This window comes from Gadus chalcogrammus, chromosome 4, assembly GCF_026213295.1.
Source record: "Gadus chalcogrammus isolate NIFS_2021 chromosome 4, NIFS_Gcha_1.0, whole genome shotgun sequence".
In the NCBI taxonomy this organism is placed as follows: Eukaryota; Metazoa; Chordata; class Actinopteri; order Gadiformes; family Gadidae; genus Gadus; species Gadus chalcogrammus.
Genome location: NC_079415.1, coordinates 5,299,806 through 5,324,609, shown reverse-complemented (window position 1 = coordinate 5,324,609; position 24,804 = coordinate 5,299,806). Strand labels below are relative to the sequence as shown.

Sequence of the window (24,804 nt, the reverse complement as noted above, 5' to 3'; positions counted from 1 at the left end):
AGGTGGGAGGGTGGAGGTGAGAGGGTGGAGGTGGGAGGGTGGAGGTGAGAGGGTGGGAGGGTGGAGGTGGGAGGGTGGAGGTGGGAGGGTGGAGGGTGGAGGTGAGAGGGTGGGAGGGTGGAGGTGGGAGGGTGGAGGTGGGAGGGTGGAGGTGGGAGGGTGGAGGTGAGAGGGTGGAGGTGGGAGGGTGGGGTTGAGTGCAGCCGGCGCTGGGAGACGGGTGGAGGAGCGGGGATCAGGACTGGGTGGGCGAGGGCTGGCTTGGCGCGGCGTTGCGTGTGCGGAGCTGGGACTGGGCGATGTCGGCCAGGGCGCTCTGGATCTTCTCCAGGAGGCCGTCCCCCCGGTTCACCACCTCCTCCAGCCGCACCGCCGCCTCGTGGTTCTCCTCCTCCAGCTGACGGAGGCTGGCCGCCTGGGGAGCAAACAGCAGCACAGAAAGCGTTACCACCACCACCACCACCTCCTCTTCCTACTCCACGATTCACTACCACCACCACCACCACCACCACCTCCACGATTCACCACCACCACCTCCTCCTCCTCCTTCATGATTCACTACCACCACCACCTCCTCCTCCTCCTCCTCCTCCCACCACCACCACCACCTCCTCCTCCTCTTCCTCCTCCTCCTCCATGATTCACTACCACCACCACCACCACCACCTCCTCCTCCTCCTCCATGATTCACTACCACCACCACCTCCTCCTCCTCCTCCTCCTCCTCCTCCTCCTCCTCCTCCATGATTCACTACCACCACGATTCACTACCACCATCTCCTCCACAACCACGATTCACTTCCACCACCTCCTCCACGATTCACCACCACCACCACCAGCCCCTCCTTCTCCACCAGCTGTATCCGGTTAGACTCAGAGCTTGAAGGGGGCTGGGTTCTGGGAGCTAAAGCACCCCCTCACCGGCCCCCCGTTAGCACTGAGGGTACAACGTTGTAAATGGGTCAGGGAGGAGCAAGACTTTCCCCTCTGTTGTAACAACAGCCCTGTATCTTGATATCGTCTGGGGAACACACTAGTTAAGAGTCTAGAGTCTTTCAGCTAAAATAACCCTGCAAAGCAAGCGACTACTCTGGGACTGGCTTGTAGTGGTTTTGGTGTTCGACTCCCAGCCTAGGTACTGGGTTCGATGCCCACGGGTTGCCGCACAAACCTGTAGGCCATTCCTGAGCATGATGGCTAAGCCCCACCTGATCATTAATCACATGCATCTGGAAATCACTACGTTTGGTTAAAGGCTCTTCTAAATCAAGAAATAGTCATGAATATTTTCATTAATGAGCATTCCTGAGCATGATGGCCAAGCCCCACCTGATCATTAATCACATGCATCTGGAAATCACTACGTTTGGTTAAAGGCTCTTCTAAATCAAGAAATGGTCATGAATATTTTCTTTATTCCTGCTTGTGACCAGACGAAACCATTAAGCAGCATGGCTTTCTTTGCCGTACATTATTATCTCGTCAAAAGGGGATTATTTAAGGATCAGACACCTTTGTATTGGAGGCCGTTGAGGCTCACTCGGTCAACCACATCAAAGTCCAGCCTTTGGCTTCTCTTCAGATTAACGTAGTTCTACCCGATAACAGTGAAGGGAGTGCACCATGACATATCGGGCATTATCTGTTGATCTAGAGAGGGAGCCAGCCGAGAGCCGCCGCCCTGAACCACTGCCCACGTGAAGGCGCAGCCCCAGAAACAAGAGCCACGACTTAGATACGACAACGGGAATATATATCATATGTGAATCAGGGGAGATGTGGCTGTCAATCTCTTGAGCCGGGAGTCAAATCAGAGCACCTCTACCTGCTGGTTAGACATCCCCATTGGGTCAATCGTTTACCTTTACAGGCATCCACGGAGAAGCGACCATTGAACTTATCGAATGATTATTACTTATCGTAACGATTATGTTTTAACTGCACTCAAGCTGGGCATCTGGAACCCTTTAGCACCAACATAAAACCGTTTGGTCCTTTTATGTGTTCAGACTTTTATGTGTTCAAACGTCCTGGAAGTTACCATCAGTTTTACACAGTTCATCCTTACTACTACTACTATCCAACACTGAGTATTTATCCAGGGTACGTTTGAAAGGTTTGATGTGCATCTTGAATGCAGAATGCTGGTTAAGGTCTATTTTGTACCGACGTTTGTAATCTCAGATGGACTTTACTCCTCAAGGATTGGGGATCTATTTCCCGTATAAATATGTTTCTATGATAATCGGCCCCAGTTTCCGTGCAGGCTGACCTAGTGGGTGGGACCAGAGCCGGGTTCACCCAGCGCCTCTGGCTAATGTTTTTGTATAATGCTTGAGCCACGCCCAGAATCCACATGACGCCTCAGGACATTCTAGTGTCTTATTGCAATAACGACATCCGTCGCTACATTCTGCAACACTTATTTTCCTTTCAAGGGAAAAACACAGATCGATCTTAGGAAGACGTCCACACACTGGCCTTCATGATAATGGTCTCCGCTGTAGAGTGGGAGTTCAAAACCACGGCTCTGCCTTTGTCTCTCAATCCAAATTGGCTAGCGTTCCTTCCGTTTTTAACCGCGGCGTTTACAAAAGCCTGCCCTTATGAGATCAGAGCGCCCCTTATTAGGCTTTAGCTCCACCCGTGTGTGATGGATTGTGGGGGGGAAGCAGGTGGAGGCACAGACTACCGCTGGTGGTGGCGGATGAAGGATTGATTTGAGAGTTAAAAACATGACCAAACCTGACTGAAGGGATTTCACAGCATGAAATATGCATGCTCCGTTGAACACATCCCATGTTGCCTTTACCCCCTCGGTTTATTAGCACGATTAACACGATTAGCCGACCCTTTCATCTGAAGAGAACCCCAGTGAGGTTAGACACGTTACCGATGAGCAGGGAGAGGGTTTAGTGCTCCAACTCGGAGAGGTTAAGGTTGTTACTAGGGACCATAGCATCCTGTACCTTGCAGCTGGGTGTCGACAGGGGTTAGTACCCCGCTAGATAATTCAGGTGTCAAAGCTCACATCCCTGTATACCGCAAGCATTGAGTACAGATTATTATGGAGGCAAATCATCCTTGCTTATCTATGGCCTGTCTCTCGTTGAAAATCTATAGGAAAATTGGCTGAAGAGAGATGGAATAACATGAAAAAGCACCTAGATGCTACAAACGGGTTGCCTACTTGGTCGGGGCATTAGTGGGTTGCGCCACCAGCTGCCGGTAACCATTTGGCGACCCCTGGTGGTGAGGACAGGTATATCGTAATGCTTTCTGGCTTACTTGTAGTGCAGCGGTGGACTCTTCACTGGGTAAAGAGTCTATGAGCACGTCCAGGTCTTTGGCAGTCCGGGCGATCAGGGCTGCAAACAGCTGGGCGTATTCTGGGGTTGGAACAGCACACCACGTTAAGGCTAACTAAGGAACACAGAGATTCAAACCTCTTTCAAAACATGAGGAACCTTTCTGTATGGATATTTTCTAGCAGTGGTTTCAGATGCCCGGTTCCACACTTCCCATCCCATTGTGATGTTTCCGTAAAGTTTATGCATGACATGAAAGTCTCATAGACACCAAGCAATGGCATCAGGTGAACATAACTGTGTCGACATAAAAAATATACGGACATGAAATCTATTTGAACAAATTTTGAAGAAATGTTGGTTGGAAATAATCATAATAAATCAATCAATCCGTGTCCACCTAGATGTATGCTGGATAGATCAATCTACCAGCCTACCCGGTGGACTGTAGCAAATGTTGCTGATCTATCATCTCTTTAGGCTTGGGCGATTCGCGGGCGATTCGCAAACGATTCGGTCAGATAGAACGAATCCCGAAGGTGAACGACGAGAACTGATTCCCAAAACAAGATAACTGATTCCTATTTAAAAAAAAAACATAAAACAAAAATTTGGTCACGTAAATAAAAGATAACATTTATCAGACACGCTCACACCTGGTGGCATGGTATCGCCCCTTTAATGTACCTTCTGTGGGGTTGGCTGGCTGCTCCTTGTTGATGGCCGTCTGTATGTTGCTGAACGAGGCGGGGGGGGCACATTGCTGCAGCACGCCGATGGCATTGCAGAACTGATCTGCAAGCTGATGACAATAGCACGAGAAGGTTTACTTTTTATTCTTGTCCCAGTTGAGGAGCCGTTTGCCTGGTTACCATTTACTTTAAATATTTTCATTTGGTAGATGCCTTTATCCAAAGCGCCCGACAGTGAGTTCAGATACGGGTCATTAGGGATGGAGTGGTGACCGTGTGTGTGACATTGGGGTCAGTGGACATAAGGGACTGAACCCAGTACCTTTAGGCTGGGAGACATACAGGCTAGCCCAGGGGTGTCAAACATACGGCCCGCGGGCCGACATGATTTGATCAGGCCCGCGACTTGTAGAGTATAAATTTCTGAGCATGTCAAAAAAAAGATGAAGTCTCTAGCCCATTCCTGTGATGAGCTATGATTTTTAAAGAAATAACCAAAATGCTCACTCAAGCCGCTAGGGGGCAGCCAAAATACAAAAAAGGAAGTAAATCCACACTTGTCCCTTGTTTCACTACAATTAAGAAGTTATGAAGGGTGACATCCCCATTACCAAAATGTCTTTGTCAAAAACAAGAAAAGTGGACACAGAGTGCAGAGTTTTCCAGGAAAAATGGACTGAGAATTATTTATTCACAGAGGTGAATACAAAAGCAGTGTGCTTGCTTGGTATGTAATCAGCAAGTTTCAGTGCTCAAAGAATATAATATTATGAGACTCATCAAGAAAAATATCACCATTTGTAAGGACAACTAAGAAAAGAGGAGATAGACAAATTGTTGTCTACTTTTACTTTCAGCCGCGAGGTCAGTGATGCAGCAGTGAAAGCCAGCTACCTTATCGCTCACGAGATAGTGCAAGCATCCAAGCCATTTTCTGATGGTGAGTTTGTGAAAACATGCAAGCTGCATGCTGCAGAAGTCGTGTTCCCTGAAAAGCTATCTGCCTTTGTCAAGGTACACTGTCGCAGATAGGGTAACAGAGCTCTCAGGAGACTTGGGCAGCCAAATGAAGGACAAAATCAAGTCATTTATTGCTTTTTTGGTTGCAATTGATGAGAGCACTGACATAACAGATATTGCTCAACTGGCCATATTCATTCAGGGTGTTGATGAGACTTTGACAATCACAGAGGAGTACCTTGAGTTGGTGCCTATGAAGGACACTATAACAGCGAATGACATATTCAGCTCTCTCGTTGGAGCGAAGGACAAGGTCTGAGTGGACTGGTCCGATGCCGTCAGCCTGGCTACAGATAGCGCACCATCAATGGTCGGGAGAAAGGCAGGCGTTGCGACAAAATTCCGAGAAAAAGTGCAGACCGCAAATTGGGGACAAGATCTTTGGGCATTTCACTGGATGCGTTGACCCGAGTGCGTTGCAAAACACTGAAAATGGATCATGTTACGAGTGTGTTTGTAAAAACTGTACATTTCGGAGCGCGAGGTGTGAATCACCATCAGTTTGACACTTTTCTCAGAGATAATGACATTCAGGCTGGCCTACCATACCACACTGAAGTACGGTGGTTAAGCCGAGGTGCCGTTCTCAAGCGTTTCTTTGAGCTACGAGAGGAAATTGGACAGTTCGTGGCAGAAAAGGGTAGCCCAGTGAAGGAACTTAAATGTCCGCAGTGGGTGCAGGATCTTGCCTTTATGGTGGATGTTACCCAGCAGCACCTGAATAATCGTAACAAAAAGTTGCAGGGCCGCAAAAAAATTGTCACTCAGTAAAACGACAGCATACGCTCATTCAAGTTAAAACTGTCACTCTGGGAGGCTCAGCTATCTCGCGGTGGCACCGCCTATTTCCCATGTCTAACCGCTGTGCGTACGACCGGAGGTGATGCTGATATGGATCAATACAAAGACAAGATTACAAGATCGCTGCAGGAGTTCAAGCGGAAGTTGAGTAAGTGAGAAAAGTGAGAAAAAAAAGTTAATCTAGGCCTGGGCCTAATTCTTTTGATGCTCTTTCAGAAATGTTTAATCTGATGAATATAGATCTTTGAAAATAAGTTTACTCAGGTTTCATGTTGAAAGACAATGAATATTGTGCAGGATATCATTCTCAGCGCCTAAAAAACAGTTTGATTTGATGGAGCCTAATCTCACTGCTCATGCACTGCTATAACTTTTATGTTTGTTTATTTTATTTATATGTGCACATTTACATTTTCAAGGCAGTATGATAGCTTTCATCATAGCCCCCACTTGAGTTTGTTTAGTGTGGTGAGTTGGTTCATTTGTTCAGATGTGAAAATGTATTCACTTCAAAAAATAAACCAGTTGTTAATGAATGTGAAACGATGTGCATTTTATTTAAATTCCATTGGCCCACCTGTGAATAAATGTGTTGTGCTAATAATATAGATCCTTGTGATCCGTGATTATGTAGGCTGAATGATAAAATAGAGTACTGAAAAACAAAAAGTTGACGTAGGTTATTTTGCCATTATTTTACTAGTCCGGCCCACTTCAGATCAGATGGGCTGTATGAAAATGAGTTTGACACCACTGGGCTAACCCCTACACAACGCCATGCTGTCCCGAAGGTCATCTTAAGTGCATCTTAAGTACATTGACAACAATAAACTCTTGACACGAAACTTAAAATGAATAACCATGATTTCACCTAAACATCTGGGTTGATGTCACCGCTGTCAGGTATCCCCTGGCGAAGCTAAGTTAGATACTTGTCCTATAACCATTGGTAATACACTACTATATTATTATATCGTAGAAAAAAAAACATATTACAGAGAGTCATAGATTACTCATCAATCAGGAAGCAACGTTAGTAGTATTTTATAGTTCACCCTACATGTTCAAGTCATCACTGAGAAAGATGTGGAATCAAAATATAGCGGATGATACACTGCGTTGCACAGCTGTAATCTAGAGTAAAAACCATGCATATAGCAATACGATAAAAAAAATATTACTATCTAAATGCAATGCACTTCTGATAACGTGGAGGGAGAGACAGAGGTTCGATCGCAGTCCTCATCATTTAACTTTGCGATATTCGCTCAATGTACCTCAGTACTTCACTACATCAACCAATGGAGTCTCCTAGACCTCTGCCCGGTTGTTAAATGAGAATAAATAGTGTGAAACACGACAAATACGACATCTAACGTACCGAGTTTACAGCGTCCTGGAGCTGCGTGAGCCGGTCCGCCATGTTGCTTTTTATCCTTACAAAGTGAACGCCAGATCTCGCGAGATCAGCCGGTATCGCGATGACAGCCTGAGCCCCAGCGAGAGATCAACTTCATTGCATTTAAACCGACCACAAGACGTCGTAAACCGGCCGGAACAAGCAAAGCGGACGCGTTGCAATCGATTTCACGCGTGTTTTGTTGATGCTGAGGCATCGGGGCGGTTTAACTTGCGAATAGAGAGGGCTGTCAGGGGTTGCATTAGCTCCTTGATGGAAACTATCGCCGAATATCCACAGGAAGTGTCTGAATAATCCTCCATGGCTTCCTGCACTGTGAGCTCTCCAGGTACAGACTTCACTTTATTCTGCTCCTGAAGCTCCTCAGGGAACAAGCTGCTTCATAACCAGCAACCTTAAGCTCAAGACGGATAGTCTGGGCTACTTTTAATGGCTCAATGTCAGAGAGTGAAGCTAAGAGTTTAGCTAGCTCCTGAGTTAGCTTAGACTATAGCTACTTAAATAACTATACATACTTCAATAAGCATATCTGACTTTACATATACAAATATACATGTCTAACTATAGCTTACATATACAATAAAACATACAATCAAGCACATACATCTATACGCTTACAATTATACATATACAACAATACATGCATAACTATACATGAATAACTACATTTATACAACTATACATAGATAACTATACATATACAACTGTACATATACAACTATACATATACAAACATATACAACTATACATATACAACTATACATATATAACTATACACATCCATAACTATATGCTTCTTGCCTGTTACATAGCTATTCAGTAAAACATTCATATGTTATATATATATATTATATTATGTTATGTTATATCTGGTTTATTGTGGGTAGTTGTATTGTGTCTTTAAAAATAAATGTTTATTAAGGTGTTTCTTGGGATAACACCTGTTGGACTCAATATAAAGTGAAGACAACAGTTCATATTCCATTTGATATAATTGACAAAATAACAGCTATTAAATTTTCGTTTTCCCTCTTGTGAATCTTCCTCAAAACAGATTCAGTTTTCCCGGGAATGACATGCACCCTGGAGAACGTGCTGGCCGACGCAAAGTCGCTGGTGGAGCGTCTGAGGAACCATGACAACGCTGCCGAGATGTTGATCGAACAGACCTCCTCCCTCAGCAAGCGGGTGGGGGCCATGAAACAGGTGACCCATTTTAACGAGGTCAAATGTTGCCTTCGATAATGCAGAGGACCGCCATTGTTATACCCTTCAGAACCACAACGCCCATTCACTCACTTCTACAGTCGTGACTAGCTCAGCGTTTCTGAACCTGAGCTAACCCAAACTCAAACCTTGGCGATGCCTTCATGCATCAGGTCAATGGAGATTCCTGACTCATAAGCATTAGATATTTTATGATTTGTTTTCGATGTTGAAGGGTAAAGGTCACTTATGCAGTGCGAACAAATGCCAATCGATTCAGAGTCATGATTAAATGACGATTAACTTCTTAAAGGTGACATATTATACACCAGGTGTGCGTGTGATTAGCCGTTACAAGCCGTTTTGAAAATCTGCCTCTTCTGACACCCACACCTGGTGGTATAATATTTCACCTTTAACTTAAAAATTGTGTGCATAAGCAGACACACACAAATTACATAAGTTCTGTTGGGAGAATTGGTCCGGTCTAATATAAGGTCATAAAAGCTGGTTGTTAGGATGCAGTAGTTACATATGATAATAGTATAACGTTGTTCATAACTGACAGAGGCTGTTTATTCCATAAATGTGCAGTGACAAGAACCAAGCCAGCCAAACCTGTTCTTAAAAATGGCTACCAATGTCTCCCAACTGTCAACCATTCTCCAGACATTTCTTTGGATGGCCCCTGGCCTTCTCCAGCCACTCAAGCTATTAGCTCTTTGGTTGTGATTAATCAAATGTTATATTATCTTATTTAAATCTAGATGGCAGGTTAACAGACCTTAGCTTTTTTTATTACATAGCCGCTGCCTCAAGGGATTACAATATTTCCACTTCTTTATTCATGCCATTGCACTTAAAAATAGTACTTAGCATTGTGTAGCATCTTATCCTCGCTATCTTTGTTGAATACGGGGAATGAGTTAACCTAGCGATTGTTGGTGCTTGGCAGTTGATTCTATGAACATCCTTACCGTACCGAAAGCGGCATGTTCTTGTTTTTCTTTCTTCTGACAAAAGTACTTATTGTACGTCGCTTTGGATAAAAGCGACGTACAATAAATTACCTCAATGTAAATGTGCATGTCGTTGCGTGTCGTTGCGGTTTGTTTGGTTGTCCTGATGTTTTCAGTCTTGGCTAGGCCTCGGGGCAAACAGCGATGGGAGTTAGATGTGAAGCTTTGATTGACCTTATTGACCTGCGGCGGTCTCTTCAGTACCAGGAGGAGATCGATGCCCTGAACCAGGTGGCCCGACACCGGCCCCGCTCCAGCCTGGTGCTCGGCATCCAACAGGAGAACCGGCAGATCCGGGACCTCCAGCAGGAGAACCAAGGTAGGAGCAGGACGGAGTCACGGAGGGGAGGGAGAGCAGGTCGGGGTATGGGAATAAATGGGAGTAAACGGTGTCGCCAGGGTTTGATGAGAACTCCAGGTTACCCTGGAGGAGACAGGATGGTAGGACCTCCTGCGGGTCCCCTCTAACCCACACTGTGCTCCCGGTGTTCCCAGAGCTACGGACGTCCCTGGAGGAGCACCAGTCGGCCCTGGAGCTCATCATGACCAAGTACAGGGAGCAGGTGTTCAGGCTGCTGATGGCCAGCAAGAAGGACGACCCGGCCATCGTCACGCAGCTGAAGGAGCAGCACACTACAGTGAGACGCACGCACGCACGCACGCACGCACGCACGCACGCACGCACGCACGCACGCACGCACGCACATAGGCAGGCAATGCAGGCACACAATAACGCACACACATGCATGCACGCACGCACGCACACACGCATTCAGGCACACACACACATGCACATACTTGTGCAGGCACCCGTGCACACACACATGCAGGCACGACCGCAGGCACACACATACACAAGCACGCAGGCACGCACACACGCATGCATGCACGCACGCATTCACATGCACACACGCGTGCCGTGCATGCACGCACTCACACACACATTCACAGACGCGTGCACAGTGCACACACACACAGGCACTGAAATGGATTCAAAGCATTGCAATCATTCCTCTGTCTCCGTGACTCGGCAGGAAATGCAAGCGCACATCGATAAGATCAACGAGATGGCGAGCGTCATGAGGAAGGCGGTGGAGGTGGACGAGGGCCGCTTGTGTGAGGACGAGGAGCGGATCAAACAGCTGGAGGTACGCCTAGGGCTCTCATGTGGTGTTATGTAATGTTATGTCATGTTATGTGTCTTTGTCCTTCTACATCGAGAGTCCTTTACTTTTTATTGATTGATGTTTTGTGAGGCAAAGTGTACGATACACTCACAATACATCTCTCTAATACCATGTATTACATTGATTTATCAAGGGTTTTGTCCAAAGCTTTACTTCACTGGACCTTGAATAATAGCGCCCCCTATGGGAACAATGATCAATGAAGACCTGCTCTTTCGGGATACGTTGGTTGTAGAGAGATTTAAAGCTTTGCACCATCCACCGCTGAGATATGGGCGCGGAAAAAGAAAAAATAACTGAACTACTAACAGCCGCGAAAGGTATTCACAGCCCACTTATATAAACTGTATATCTAATTCAGGGAGTGTTTTCTGGACATGTTGTGCTTGTTTTTTAACGCTATGGCAACGGCACTGTGACGATACGAAATGCCTTTCCTTGGATACGGCCCCCCATGCATAACGCTACGGTCATGAGCGTTTCTCATGACCACGGCCTGAAGCCGCGGTGGGGGGTCATCTGTCTGAAGTCACGACACGCTACTTTAAACGTATGCTTTTATTTACTTAGTCATTTAGCAGACACTTTTAAACAAAGGCAACACTGTAATTGTTGTGGGACGCGAGTCATGAGCAGGTAGGGGTAGGGCATCTTGCCCCAGTCTTCTGGACCGGCCTAGGGCAGTAGGGTTCCAACCCTGACATTAGGGTTCCAACCCCAGTGTTAAACCCCCCCTAGCTTCTTCACCACCCCCGCAGTCTTGAACCCGTTTTGGTCCTGCGTCAGGTTTTAGTGAGCAGACCAATCAGAGCCCTTTGCTGCCGCGTTGCCCTGACGCAAGGTTTACATTTTTTGGGAGGCACACGCCAGGCCCTTGCAGTGGACGCAAGGAGGGTCAGCAAGGAGTTAATGGGCCTGTAAACCCCCTTGCGCTGCGTCGACATGGAACCATAGCTAAGCCTTAACTGACCGGATGCCGTCCCTCCCTGCTCGATTATGGAACAAATCATTATCATGATTATTTTGCTCAATATTGAAAAACATGATGCATTTATTCAGCATGTCTCCCCGCAAAACACTTTGTAACTGAGAAAAAAATATATGCAAAAATACACAAAATGGCCAAAAATAAAATGTTCAAATCTAAAATAATGTACATATATGTATGAAGCAGTTCTGTTCTTCTTCTATAAAACAAAACAAAACAAAAAACTAAAATTCGATTTATATTAGTTTTGTGATCGTTTGACGCTAAAATAGAAATCGCGATGACAATTCGATTAATGGCCCAGCCGTACCTCCTTCCCTCCCTCACTCCCTCACTCCCTCCACTCTCTTCCAGCTGGAGAACAAGGGTCTGCGCGAGCTGTTGGGCATCAGCCGAGAGGCCTTCCTGGTGCTGAAGATGGACGAGTCGTCCGAGAGCACGTCGCTGTCCGCCCTGTTGACCAGCGCCGACGTAAGCCTACGGAAGAGTTAGGGGCATCCCATCCCCACCACCTTCTTCTGCTGCCTCATTAATCCCACCAATCAGCGTCTGTACGTCTGTCCCGCCACAGGGAGCGGTCAAGGGAACAGTCCTTGCCCGTGTTAAACAATGAGTAACGCACGTATAAAGGGTCAGTCTAGTAACGTACTAAAGGTTCATGCAAATCGATGCAGGGCTGCCATTTGTTTTTGTGGGGGTAAATACGTGGAGGCCGTCATAGTGATTCTATAGAGTGCAATCTCAAGAGTCTTATGAGAGTCTCTTGGGGATCAGTGTGACGATGGAGGACGCCATCTCTGACCTTATCATTCATGCAGAGTGAAAAACACACAGCCAACTCAAAGCTGTCTTTCATTTTATAAAATGTGCGTTGGTTTATTTAGTTTGTTTGCTAGTTGGTTATAACTAGCGCGTGTGAGTCTGAGGTTGGCATGTTAGGAGTGTGAATGGAAAATGAAATGCTTGATTTAAATAAAACTAAAACCGCCTATGACTTGTGTTTTTTGCTTTTGCACAAAAAGATCTACACACACTATTGTCATTATAATATTATAAAGCAATGGTTTGTTAGTATGTAAATAGCCATTACTTAACTCACATTCATAATCTATGATCAGTATCTTACTATTACCTGATAAAACATGGATAAATCAATAAAATAACGAGCATCCATTTGATTCTTAGCAACTTATTAATAACCAAGCAATGATGACTGACATGAACAGCATTCATGTGAGCGGCGACAGCCGTGCTTCGCACGGGGGGTGAAGAGACGCGCCTTTATGGCAAGCCGGCATGCGGATAACAACACGACCGACCCGCCCACGTCACGTCACGTGAACGTGTGGCGTACCGAAGATCCAATCTGCGCCTGCGCAGTGGCTTGTCAGAGTCGGAGGGAAGAGAGAAGCCGACAGACACAACACAGAGGCCGGGGGAACCGTCGTCCAGCTTTGATGAGATAGTCACCGAACAAAAGGACAACAAAAAAAACAGAAATAAATTGACTTTAAACACCTTGACAGGTATGGTCCTGAGTGTGACGTGGCGGTCAGTGCGGGGACACGTATCCCGCAGAGAGGCGCTCTGATTCGGAATCGGGGAAATGCCCGCGGGCTGCAAGGCTGCAGACGGAATCTCTCGGTGGAAATGTGGCCGTGGATCTGGTGCATGCTGCTGGTCGCCCAGTCTGGGGAGGTCCGCACCCAAACAGAAAGTAAGTGGAGACGGGGTCTTGCTAGGAAGGGTGAGTGTGTTTCCACACAGCGGGGATGCTGTTGCCCGACAAACGACCAAAACAAAGTGTGACAGCGGGGGAAAGTCACCCAGATAGCCTAACGTCCCTGTTATACTTTGACCCTGATGGGATATCACTTCATTTGACCTCTTATCAACTTAAATGTACTCTAGTGTGATGATTATGACCCCCTTTCTCATCCTTTCGTTAGCCCCTCTGTGATGATAATCATATTACCGTATGTCGTTAAAAAACACGCAGCTGTCTATTCCTTACCGTTTATTATGATTTAGTTTTAAACCGCCATGATTTGTCTGCACGGCGCTGTTATGTTTCACTCGTTATATTAGTTCTGAGGTGGTAACTTTTACCTGAGCTGGTTGGAAGGAGGCTGGTGAGAGATAGATATCCAACGAGAACAGCCAGACAGTGTGGTTTGATCTCTGGAAGGTGATCACGCACCGCCCGGGGATAACGCACCGCCCGCCCGGAGATCACGCACCTCGCGGGAAGCCGTCCTCTTGGCCCCGGCGGCGGTCATGCGCTGATCACCGCTGGAGTGGAATGTGATGAACGGTTTAAAAGATTTATGTCTGGAGAAAGTGGAGCATGTGTTCCCCACTGAAGCTCTTAAGTTTTAACCCCTAAACACCGAATGGATCGTCCTTTGTAGACATTGGACAGAGATTAGATGTGAATCGTACTTTGTGGATCCTATTTGTCCCTTCATATTACTACGGATTGCAACATCATGTCGTTTAGCAGACTCGTTATTATTCTATAATCTCCTCTACCAACACTGATAGACCAACGCGTGGGTCAAAAATAAACAAAAGAAGGCATTGTGTCACTCAAAGCCCCAGCAACGGTCGTTATGGATTATGGACTGTAAGCAGTTGGCCTGAATGCTCAGCTGCTTTGAAATCTCTTGAAAGTATCCTTATTTCAACAGGGAAAGCAATGTTTTGTTTCATGAGGAAACTTTGTTTATCCAGAAGTAATTACCACGACACACACATTCTCGACAGATCAAATAATCATTATTTGCTGATGATTGCCCCTGGCAGAAGGCATGACCCCACATGCTCTCCACCCCCCACTGGCTCAAGGAGCGAACAAGGCAGCAGTTGGTTATTGAAGGGTTTTTACAGGGATGTGCTATAATTATATAATTAATGACAATCTATGATGCCTTTCATCTCCAATAAAACTGACCCAAAGTTACAAAGAGCTCTTTATCACAACGAGAATCCGAGATGATTGAAATTTGCAACCGGAAAGTCGTTTAGATTTAAGTGAGGTCAGGGTTTTCAGATAGAAAAACAATCTGAAAATATGAACTACAAAAATAGAATGATTTCATGCAAATAACCTCACTATGATGCAGAGAGTTTTGGTTTTGTTGTTTTGGCTTTGAGGTTTATGGGCGTATCTATCTTCTTATCCTTTTTCATTTCCTCGTTGGGGTTTGGTAATAGTGGAAAAACCAGTCATCCTGACAGGTTCTACAGTAGCCAAACCAAGCTGTTTTCTGCTGAATGATGTGTTAAATGTAAATGGACTGCATTTATATAGCACTTTATCTAACCATTGGCCACCCAAAGCGCTATACAATATTGCCTCACATTCACCGTTCACGCACACATTCACACACCGACGGCAGAGTCAGCCATGCGAGGGCGACAGCCAGCTCGTCGGGAGCTAACAGTCATGGTGAGGTGCCTTGCTCAAGGACACCTCGACACTCAGTTAGGAAGAGCCGGGGATCGAACCAACAACCTTCAGGTTACCAGCCCGCTCTACCTCCTGAGCTATATATATATATATATAACCCGTGTGTTATATATATATATATATATATATATATATATATATATATATATATATATATATATATATATATATATATATATATATATATAACACATATATATATCTATATATCTATATCTATATATATATATATATATAACACATATATATATATATATATATATATATATATATATATATATATATATAACACATATATATATATAACACATATATATATATATATATATATATATATATATATATATATATATATATATATATATATATATATATATATATAGATATATAGATATATATAGGTGTTATATTCTGCCAGGCTAACCCTAGCAAGCTACACATGCAACATAGTCCTTCCTTAAAGACAGTTTCTATTGGCTCACGCTACTGTCTGTCAGTTCGAACACTGGACCCCAAGTTCTCCATGGACTGGGTCACATGACCAAAGCCAAGGCCACCCCATTGGTTTAGGATTAGTCATCATTCAAAGGATGGGTAACATAGCGTGGGTTCAATGTCATCTCATTGTCATTATCAACTGTAGCCCAACTGAACCGACTGCAGCTAAAACTGCTAACAGAGGACATTTTCCCTGTATGGTTCATTAAATGATCCATTATCATCTTGTTTGTTTACAGGACTAAATGTCATCTCTCAGTCGGAAAATAGCTTTCTTGCGTGTAACGATAGCTTTGTCAGTGGCACTGGCTACTTTTGATTTTAAATTCATTTCATGGGATGTGTTTGGACCTGAATTGAAGCGTGCTTCTCTGTGATCTGACCTTCTCTCTAAACCCACCGGAAGATAATTCAGCCAAGCTCACCTCACGACAAAAAGAGCATGTGTTTTTTCTTGTCCTTTCGGGGGCTTGGTTCGGGGGGGGGTGTTATACATATTTGCATGTGAAGCCCTTTGAGACTGTAATGGTGACTAAGGGCTATTCAAATAAAATGAAATCGAATTGAAGAGAGTAAATAATGCAGGGTATTTCTTAGATTGAAGTGTGGCATAGCGGAGCCCGGTGGAAACGGTCTCTCTGGCGTGCATGCAGAACCAGATGTGGGCGAGATGTGCTCATCTCAGACAGGAACCCGTTGCAAATCTGTGGTGGCGGCTGTTTCCGTGGCGCTACACGAGGGGCGTTTTAACATAGCTGTGGGTCCTTGGGTTGGGATGGATGAAATGCACAGAATGAACTTCCCCTCGGGGATGACTGCAGTACGTCGTCTTCCTCCTCTTCGCCCTCCTGCTCGTGGTCATGACGATAGCATCTATCCCAAGACTGCAGGTTGCAAGTTTCCGTCTTGTGTATTTGTGGAGCAAAAGCTCTGTGGTCAACCGCTTGTTTTGGTAATCAAATCTTCATTCATCTGCCCCCTCTCCCTGCTTCTCTCTCTCTCTCTCTCTCTCTCTCTCTCTCTCTCTCTCTCTCTCTCTCTCTCTCTCTCTCTCTCTCTCTCTCTCTCATCTCTCTCTCTCTCTCTCTCTCTCTCCTCTCTCTCTCTCTCTCCTCTCTCTCTCTCTCTCTCTCTCTCTCTCTCTCTCTCTCTCTCTCTCTCTCTTCCCCCCTCCCCCCTTCCATCTCTCTCTCTCCCCCTCCCTCCCGTCCGCCTGTAGACCAGGTGGTGTTCCAGCTGGGAAGCTTCCAGAACGTGAGCGTCTCCCACAATGAGACGGTGCAGGCCACGGTGTCGGGCATCCCGGACACGGTGGCCTTCGTCACTCTGCAGTTCCACACCCAGCACCGCAGCACCGCCCTATCCTTCACCCGGGTAAGAGGGGCCCAACCGGGTCGGCCACACCCGCGTCCCCCCCCCTGGCCGTACCGGGGTCAGAAAGACCCCCCCGGCCTGAGAGCGCTCAAGGCTCAGTTATGGTTCCACGTCGACGCAACGCAATGACCACGCAGACGCTGTGACGCAGTCGTGAACCTGTTTTGGTTCTGCGTCGGGTTTAAGTGAGCGGACCAATCAGAGCCCTTGCTGCTGCGTCAGCTCGACGCAAGGTTTCGATCTTTTGGCAGGCGCACGTCAGGCCCTTACGGTGGACGCAGTGGCTCCGTAAACCCCCTTGCATTTGGTCCATGTGGAACCATAACTACACCATGGTGTGTGCGTGTGTGTGTGTGTGTGAGGTGAGCTTTTAAAGGATGTAATTCACTGCTGCGGTTCCACCATGAAGGTAATAAGTGTAGACAAAACAACCTCGAACCTCGACCCTACAGTCTCACTTCCTCTCATGGACGGTCGGCTTTGTAACGGTTTGATGCTGGCTGCCATGGAAACCCTGCGGCAGAAGATGGAAACAGAAGTCGCTAGTCACCTTTTTTTCTCGCTGGTCGTCGTCGTGCTCGGATGCGCTGCCGAGCGTGTGGTTGTTAGCGAGACCCTGGAAACACACCTTTATTCGCCCTGAACACGCGTGCACATGTACCCACATGCTCACACACGCCAACACAGACTCTGGTTTCCCCGAAAAGGTTAAAATAAACACTGTGCGGTGCAAGGTGAATAGTTTGGATTTTGCACAGCACGATTTATGATTCATTTACGCTTTCTCTATAATGAGATTAGAAGGTTAACCTCAGTCACCCCGATTAACTGTGTGTGTGTGTGTGTGTGTGTGTGTGTGTGTGTGTGTGTGTGTGTGTGTGTGTGTGTGTGTGTGTGTGTGTGTGTGTGTGTGTGTGTGTGTGTGTGTGTGTGTGCGTGTGTGTCTCACCAAGGACGAGAGTTTGCTCTGGTCAATGACCTTCAGTATTGACCAGTTAGTTATGGGTCTAATACTGGTAAAGCCTTTATTTGACTCAGAAACACACTTTTAAGTGAATATAATCCAAAAACAGATTTGTCATGTGTTCTCTCAGGGTAGACCTGAAGCCTTGTTGTTTTTGTCATCTTTGTCTTGAAGTCTCGCTTTTAATTGATTAATTTGATTAATAATTATTTATATTTTTTCCTGTGAAAACTATCTAATGTTTGTTTGTTTGTTTGTTTGTTTGTTTGTTTGTTTGTCCCTCCAGGTCCCAGGGGCCGCTCTCTCCGCCCCAGACACCGGGCTCCTGTCGACCCTGGCCCCCGGCCAGACCTCCCTCTCCCTGTTCCTCACCACCTCGGACCGGGACCCCGTGGCGGGCACGGGGGTCACCCTGCCCTACACCAGCGCCGGTGAGACCCAGGAGCTACGTAGCCTAGCTACGCCCCCCCCCCCACTGCTAGTGTCCTCACCCTCACCCCTGACTAGGAGGAACTACCTCTTTCTGCATGGGGAGAACCAGTTTCTCAACTGGGGGAAGTCCCGGGTTTGAAACGGCAATGGTGACGCGTTCAGTGCATTCAGAGTCATGGTGATTCATGTTTTTTAGGAGCTGCTTGGTACTTTCTTCTCCCTTGAGGATGCCCTCAGATGAGGCTGCAGACTCTGGGAGTGAAAGTCAAAGTGTTGTATGGTCGTTTGTGCAGAAAGGGTCATTCTGTACCTTGGAATCCTTTTCGACGTGGCGGGCAAACGATGCGTTGGGAGGAATAATAGATTATAAAGATGTGGCAAGAAAGGCAACATGATAAATATACATAATAAATAGTATATACAATAAAAAAAATAGAATCAAATAAAATAAAACGCAAGAGCACTATTGACATTTCCAAAGAATGTACCGGAGTGAATCGAACCCGGTTGCTCTGGTCTGTGAGTGGAACACGTTAGCTGCTACGCTACCCCCCGTCCAGCCAGACCCGGTGGTCCGACCCTGTCTCTGAGGGTCTCCTCTCTCCGCAGACCCGGTCCCGGGGGCCTGCAACGGGGTCTTCGGACTGGGGACGGACCCCAACCTCTACCTGACCTACAACCTCTACGAGACCACCCTGCGCTTTGCCCCCGCCAGCGTGGGCTATGCCAGGTAAGGACCACCCCCCCCCCCCCCCCCCACCCCCTTCGGTTCGGTGCGCTGTCGCAGCTCGTTAGCTGATTGGCGTCGCCTCTGTTAATTGGTTAATTGGAGGACACCTCACCTATTGTTTGCATTCCGAGGCGTTTGGGATGGAATACTTAAAGTGTTTGTTCATGGTGACGCATTGGCGTCCCTCTGCCCGCTCATCGGCATGAGTCACGAGTTCTACGACTGCAATCTCAGCCCGGGAAGATGTTATTCACACATCCATTCACATCCTTTTCTCATCATGCTTACACAAAAACACATAGTCTCTCTGTTTCTGTCTCTGCCTCTGTCTCTGTCTCTGTCTCTGCATCTCTCTCTCTCTCTCTCTCTCTCTGCATCTCTCTCTCTCTCTCTGCATCTCTCTCTCTCTCTCTCTGCATCTCTCTCTCTACATCTCTCTCCCTCTCTCTCTCTCTACATCTCTCTCTCTTTCTCTCTCTCTCTACATCTCTCTCTGTCTCCATCTCTCTCTCTCTCTCTCTCTCTCTCTCTCTCTCTCTCTGCATCTCTCTCTGCATCTCTCTCTGTCTCCATCTCTCTCTCTCTCTCTCTCTCTCTCTCTCTCTCTCTCTCTCTCTCTGCATCTCTCTCTCTCTCTCTCTCTGCATCTCTCTCTCTGTCTTTGACATACACACTCACAACGTGTCACACTCACTCACTGTCACCTGAGAAAGTAAAACTCACAGATTCACACATCGCCCACAGTGGTGTGCCTGAGGCACTATAGTGTGAACACCGCTCACTGTAGCGACTTCCTCTCTGCTGTGTGAGTCATGTGAAGAGGGAGGTCTGACAATGGCACAGTTCATGCATTCACTAATTCCCCATCTGGGACCTCACTACCTACCGGCCTTAAGCTGTGTGTGTTTGTGTGTGTGTGTGTGCGTGTGAGTGTTTTGATCATTCCTTCTATCATGTGACTCGTGAGAAAGCTCCTGGCATCCATGACTACCCAATCCTCACACGCAGTCATCATCACATGACTGATGAGCTGAGGATAATAACCTCGGCCTCCCTGACTAACTCCTCCCCCTCTCTCCTCCTCCTCCTCCTCCCCTCTCTCCTCCTCCTCCTCCCCATCTCTCCTCCTCCCCTCTCTTCTTCTTCTTCTTCTTTTTCTTCTTCTTCTTCTTCTCCTCCTCATCCCCTTCTTCTCCCCCTCTTTCTCCCGCTCTCTCCTTCCTCCCCCTCTCTCCTCCTCCTCCTCCTCTTCCTCCTCCTTCCCCCTTTATCCTTCTCCTCCTCTTCCCTTCTCTTCTTCTCCTTCTTCTCCTCTCCCCTCTCTCCTCCCTCCTCCTCCGCCCCCTCCTCCTCCTCCGCCCCCTCCTCCTCCTCCCCCTCCTCCTCCCCCTCTCTCCTCCCCCTCTCTCCTCCCCAGAGGCGCGACCCCCCCGCCGTGCAACGTCTCCACGGAGACGGCCGTGCGGCGCCGGCTCCTGTACGACGTGTACCGGTACCTCCTCCCGGCAGGGGACCTCTCAGAGGGCGGCCTCTTCAGCGGCCTGCAGAAGGTGGCCTCTGCCCAGAGCCTGGGGGCCAACCCCGGCCTGGGGGCCAACTCAAGCCTGGGGACCGACGTCCGCCTGGTGCGGTGAATCCGCGGCTACGGCCCGCCTCGTTGTTAAAATGCGTCTCACGGAACATGAGCTGTTAAGGCTTAGTTGTGGTTCCACGTCGACCCGACGCAACGACCAGGAAGTCGCTTCGACGCAGTCTCGAACATGTCTTGGTTCTGCGTCGGGTATTAGAGTCGCCTAGACGCAAGGTTAACATTTTTGGGAGGCGCACGTCAGGCCCTTGGGGTGGACGCAAGGAGGGTCCGCAAGGACCTAATGGGCCCGTAAACCCACCTTGCGTTGAGTCGACGTGGAACCATAATCAGCCCTTTAGTCTTAACGGCGTGGTCCAGCCAATCAGGTGTGAGGAGTTTGTGAGTAGACTTAAGTGGATTGAATTGAGGCACGGTGTTTACTAATGAGGGCACCTCATGGTAAATGGACTGCATTGATACAGCACTCTTCTAACCCGTGGCCACTGAAAGCGCTTTACAATACTGCCTCACATTCAGCCATTCACACACACACATTCACCTCGACACTGGTGGAGGTGGAGCGGTTTGACTTGACTTAAAACGGGCCTGTCTTAGTAAAATTACTGATTTCCAGCAGGTTCCTGTTGTTCAGCACATATAACATGTAACAGGGACAAGGCACATCCCACGTCACATTTACAATATGCAGCGGAATTCGCCATTATTTTGGTGAAATTCAGTTTCGAGGGAAAGGGGAAACAACACAGGTGACATTAACGTCACTGAATGTCTAGCAGTCACTCCCACAAGAATGTTAAAAAAAAATCCCCGGCCCACCACGCAAACAATAGGTCCCGCTCCTAACAAGAAGCCGAAGAAGAAGTTGAAGCGCCCGTAATTCGGTTCAAACCCCAAATTCAGAGCCGAACAATATCCAAAACACTTCTATCACTCAGGTGATCAGCTGTTTTGTAGAATATGTCAACATACTATCGATTGGAAACGCAAAGATACGTGCGATGACCACTTGAAGTCCAAAATCCATATAAAAAACAATGAACGCCGTAGCCAGGGCACGCCCCTTCAAACAACAATTTGAGTTTATAAAAAAAGAGTTTATAAGCACTTTAATATTTATGTCATGTTGTTTTTATTTGAAGCACTAAAAACAGTGCAATGTGGTGATGTTTTAATAAATGTAGTCTTCTATCTGATTACATTTTATTCGTTCGCACTTATTTGACACTCGTTCTGATGGTTTTAATAGCTTTAAGTGTAAAAACGGAATTCATGAAAATTAAAACGGAAAAAACGGAATTTGGAAAAGAATAAAACGCATTTCATAGGGCCCTACAAACCGCTTCACCTCCTGAGCCTCATAGATGAATGGAGACATTGGCAGATGTTGTTGTTGTTGTTGTTGTTGTTGTTGTTGTTGTGAATCTCCTGGGAATCTCGATGGAGAGGAACAGACCCTGACCCTGACTCGAACCTGACCTTACCCCTCTCCAGGTCACGACCCTGTCCTGGGAGAACGACACGGTTGCCGTGGTGAGCTCGGTGCTTGGCCGGGGGGCCGTCTACGCCGTGGTGGTCCGCGACCCGGAGAGGAACACCGCCGCCTCCTACGTCCCCGTCCACACCTACGCCTGCAGCTTCGACTCCGCCCTGGAAGGCTGCCTCACCCTGGGTGAGACGTCCCTCTCGGTCTCTGTCTGTCTGTCTGTCTGTCACACATGTTTGTGTGTTTGTGTCTCTCGCTCTCTCTCTCTCTCTCTGGTGCCTGTTACTTTGTCTGTCTGTGTGCGCTCTCTCTCTCTGTTTGTGTGTGTGTCTCTCTCCATCTCTCTCTCTCTTTGTGTGTGTGTGTGTGTGTGTGTGTGTGTAAAAATGATTTGACCTTATTCAACTTTTTTTTCATGTTTGGGCATTTGATCCATGTTTGTGTTTTCTTATACATGCCTAATTTACCTTCCTAGTCTTTAGTATTATTGTTGTGTACCGGAAGTATTGAATGGACGCATTCAGCCATAGGCCTACGTCTGTCCCCCGCTCCTCTCTCTGCCATAGCACTCATCGTCTATCTTCTGTTTTGTCTTTCAGGTCAGATCTCCACCAAAGTCTTCTTCACTCTCTCCGGCCTGGCGGGTTTATTCGTCTGCTTCTTCGGCCACCGTTTCTTCAAATGTGGTGAGCTGCTCTCCTCATGTCCCTGTTCCTCATCATCACGCCCTTAGATAGCCCATAGCAGGCTATATAAAGCTTGCATGTGTCCCTAGCTATCTTGGTTTCCCTTGGCGGTAAACGCCAGACCTAGATGAAAACACCCCGACTGGTGAAAAAACCTTTCCCACAGTTCCCAGCACAAGCCGACTGGAAGAGAAACCAAACAAACGCGGACGTGCACAAATATTCTCGATTTAGCCAGTCATCTATCATCGTCCTGGAAACATGGGCAGGGTCAAAGGTCAGACGTGTGGATGGCCGTATGGCTCTTCTCTCACAGCGATGACGCGGTCGCCTCCTGTGTTGGACAGGGTGATGTCAGAGGTCATGACCCCCTGCTGGGGTCAGCCATCGCTCTCTCCTGAGAACACATCGTCTAGATTTAACTTATGCGTGGGATAACCACTGTACATTAAAACCTTCTGTGGACCCTCCATCAAGCCTGCTACTACTAGGTCAGAGTTCGAAACACATTTCTGTGATCACATGTGAGGCGTGAATGAACTGCTCTCTTCTGCTCTGTCTACTGTCTCTCTCTTCACTACCATGTCTCCTCTATCTCTCTGTTGTCTTTCTCTGTCCCTCTCTCTTGCTCTCTCTCTCTCTCTCTGCCTCTGTCTGTCTGTCTGTCTGTCTGTCTGTCTGTCTGTCTCTCTGTCTGTCTGTCTGTCTGTCTGTCTGTCTGTCTGTCTGTCTGTCTGTCTGTCTGTCTGTCTGTCTGTCTGTCTGTCTGTCTGTCTGTCTGTCTGTCTGTCTGTCTGCCTCTTTCTTTCTCTCTGCTGTCTCTGTCTCTCTCTCTGCCTCTCTCTGCTGTCTGTCTGTCTCTGTCTCTCTCTCTCTGGTTGTCTGTCTCTGTCTCTCCCTCTCTCTCTCTCTCTCTGCTGTCTCTGTCTGTCTGTCTGTCTGTCTGTCTGTCTGTCTGTCTGTCTGTCTGTCTGTCTGTCTGTCTGTCTGTCTGTCTGTCTGTCTGTCTGTCTGTCTGTCTGTCTGTCTGTCTGTCTGTCTGTCTGTCTGTCTGTCTGTCTGTCTCTCTCTGCTGTCTCTCTCTTCAATCCCTCTGGTTCTCTTCTCTTTCCTCTTCTCTTTTCTTCCATCCCTCTCTCATACCTTTCGTTCTCTCTCGCCTCTACAGTTAATTCAACACATATGGGTCCTGTGATTGTGTTTGCGTGTCTTGTGTGTGCGTCTGTGTGTGTGTGTGTGTGTGTGTGTGTGTGTGTGTGTGTGTGTGTGTGTGTGTGTGTGTGTGTGTGTGTGTGTGTGTGTGTGTGTGTGTGGGAGAGGTCAGCTTGCATGTGCTGGTGGCAGAGACAAGAACCCATGACTGTCATTTTCCCAACCCTGCCTCAGAGTATTGGACCACCTGGCTAGTCTTCTGTAGCCCTTTCTCTGTTAAACCAACGACCAGTAGGTTAGGTCCACTGGGAGCCTGAATCTTTGTGTGCAAGTATTCAGTCTACTGTGCAAGTGTTTCAATTATTTTTGTGTTTGTGTATCTGTTTTGTATGAGTTTGGGTTTTGTGTGTAAGTCTCAACAGTATTCACCATGTGTTGGTGAGTGCTTGTGTTTGTGTGTCTGCAAGTATTTTGTCTTGTGTGCATCTGTGTCAATTATCTTTCTTTATCCATTTGTATTTTGTCTGTAAGTCTCAGCAGTATTCTGTGTGTGTGTGTGTGTGTGTGTGTGTGTGTGTGTGTGTGTGTGTGTGTGTGTGTGTGTGTGTGTGTGTGTGTGTGTGTGTGTGTGTGTGTGTGTGTGTGTGTGTGTGTGTCTATCCAGTTACAGTCCTACATGCCATTATGGCACACATCTGATGGATTATTCCACCACGCCCACTAACTGGAAAGGGAAGATAAATACCACAGTGAGAAAACACATTTCCCCTCAGAAGTGAAA

The 24,804-nt window shown here is 47.1% G+C and overlaps 3 protein-coding genes across 3 annotated transcripts in view; 2 read left to right on the top strand and 1 right to left on the bottom strand.

The window, feature by feature from the left end:
* Positions 1-235: 235 nt before the first annotated feature.
* med21 (mediator complex subunit 21) lies at positions 236-7,364 on the bottom strand. The gene is made up of 4 exons (XM_056589150.1): positions 7,203-7,364; positions 3,996-4,110; positions 3,289-3,389; positions 236-415 (listed from the first exon to the last, which is right to left on the bottom strand). The coding sequence occupies exons 1-4, from the start codon at positions 7,242-7,244 to the stop codon at positions 236-238; spliced, it is 438 nt and encodes a 145-aa protein (XP_056445125.1). The 5' UTR covers positions 7,245-7,364.
* Positions 7,288-12,649, top strand: fgfr1op2 (FGFR1 oncogene partner 2). The gene is made up of 6 exons (XM_056589149.1): positions 7,288-7,569; positions 8,296-8,447; positions 9,668-9,785; positions 9,962-10,104; positions 10,501-10,614; positions 11,996-12,649. Exons 1-6 carry the CDS (start codon positions 7,542-7,544, stop codon positions 12,131-12,133), a joined length of 693 nt encoding a protein of 230 aa, XP_056445124.1. The 5' UTR covers positions 7,288-7,541; the 3' UTR covers positions 12,134-12,649.
* Positions 12,650-13,015: 366 nt separating this feature from the next.
* tm7sf3 (transmembrane 7 superfamily member 3) overlaps positions 13,016-24,804 on the top strand; it is a 16,441-nt gene continuing 4,652 nt past the window's right edge. Inside the window, exons 1-7 of the mRNA XM_056587501.1 lie at positions 13,016-13,358; positions 16,831-16,985; positions 18,236-18,380; positions 18,991-19,111; positions 20,529-20,736; positions 22,194-22,371; positions 22,785-22,871. Coding sequence (XP_056443476.1) covers positions 13,292-13,358; positions 16,831-16,985; positions 18,236-18,380; positions 18,991-19,111; positions 20,529-20,736; positions 22,194-22,371; positions 22,785-22,871 — 961 coding nt within the window. The 5' untranslated portion in view covers positions 13,016-13,291. The remainder of the gene's footprint in view (positions 13,359-16,830; positions 16,986-18,235; positions 18,381-18,990; positions 19,112-20,528; positions 20,737-22,193; positions 22,372-22,784; positions 22,872-24,804) is intronic.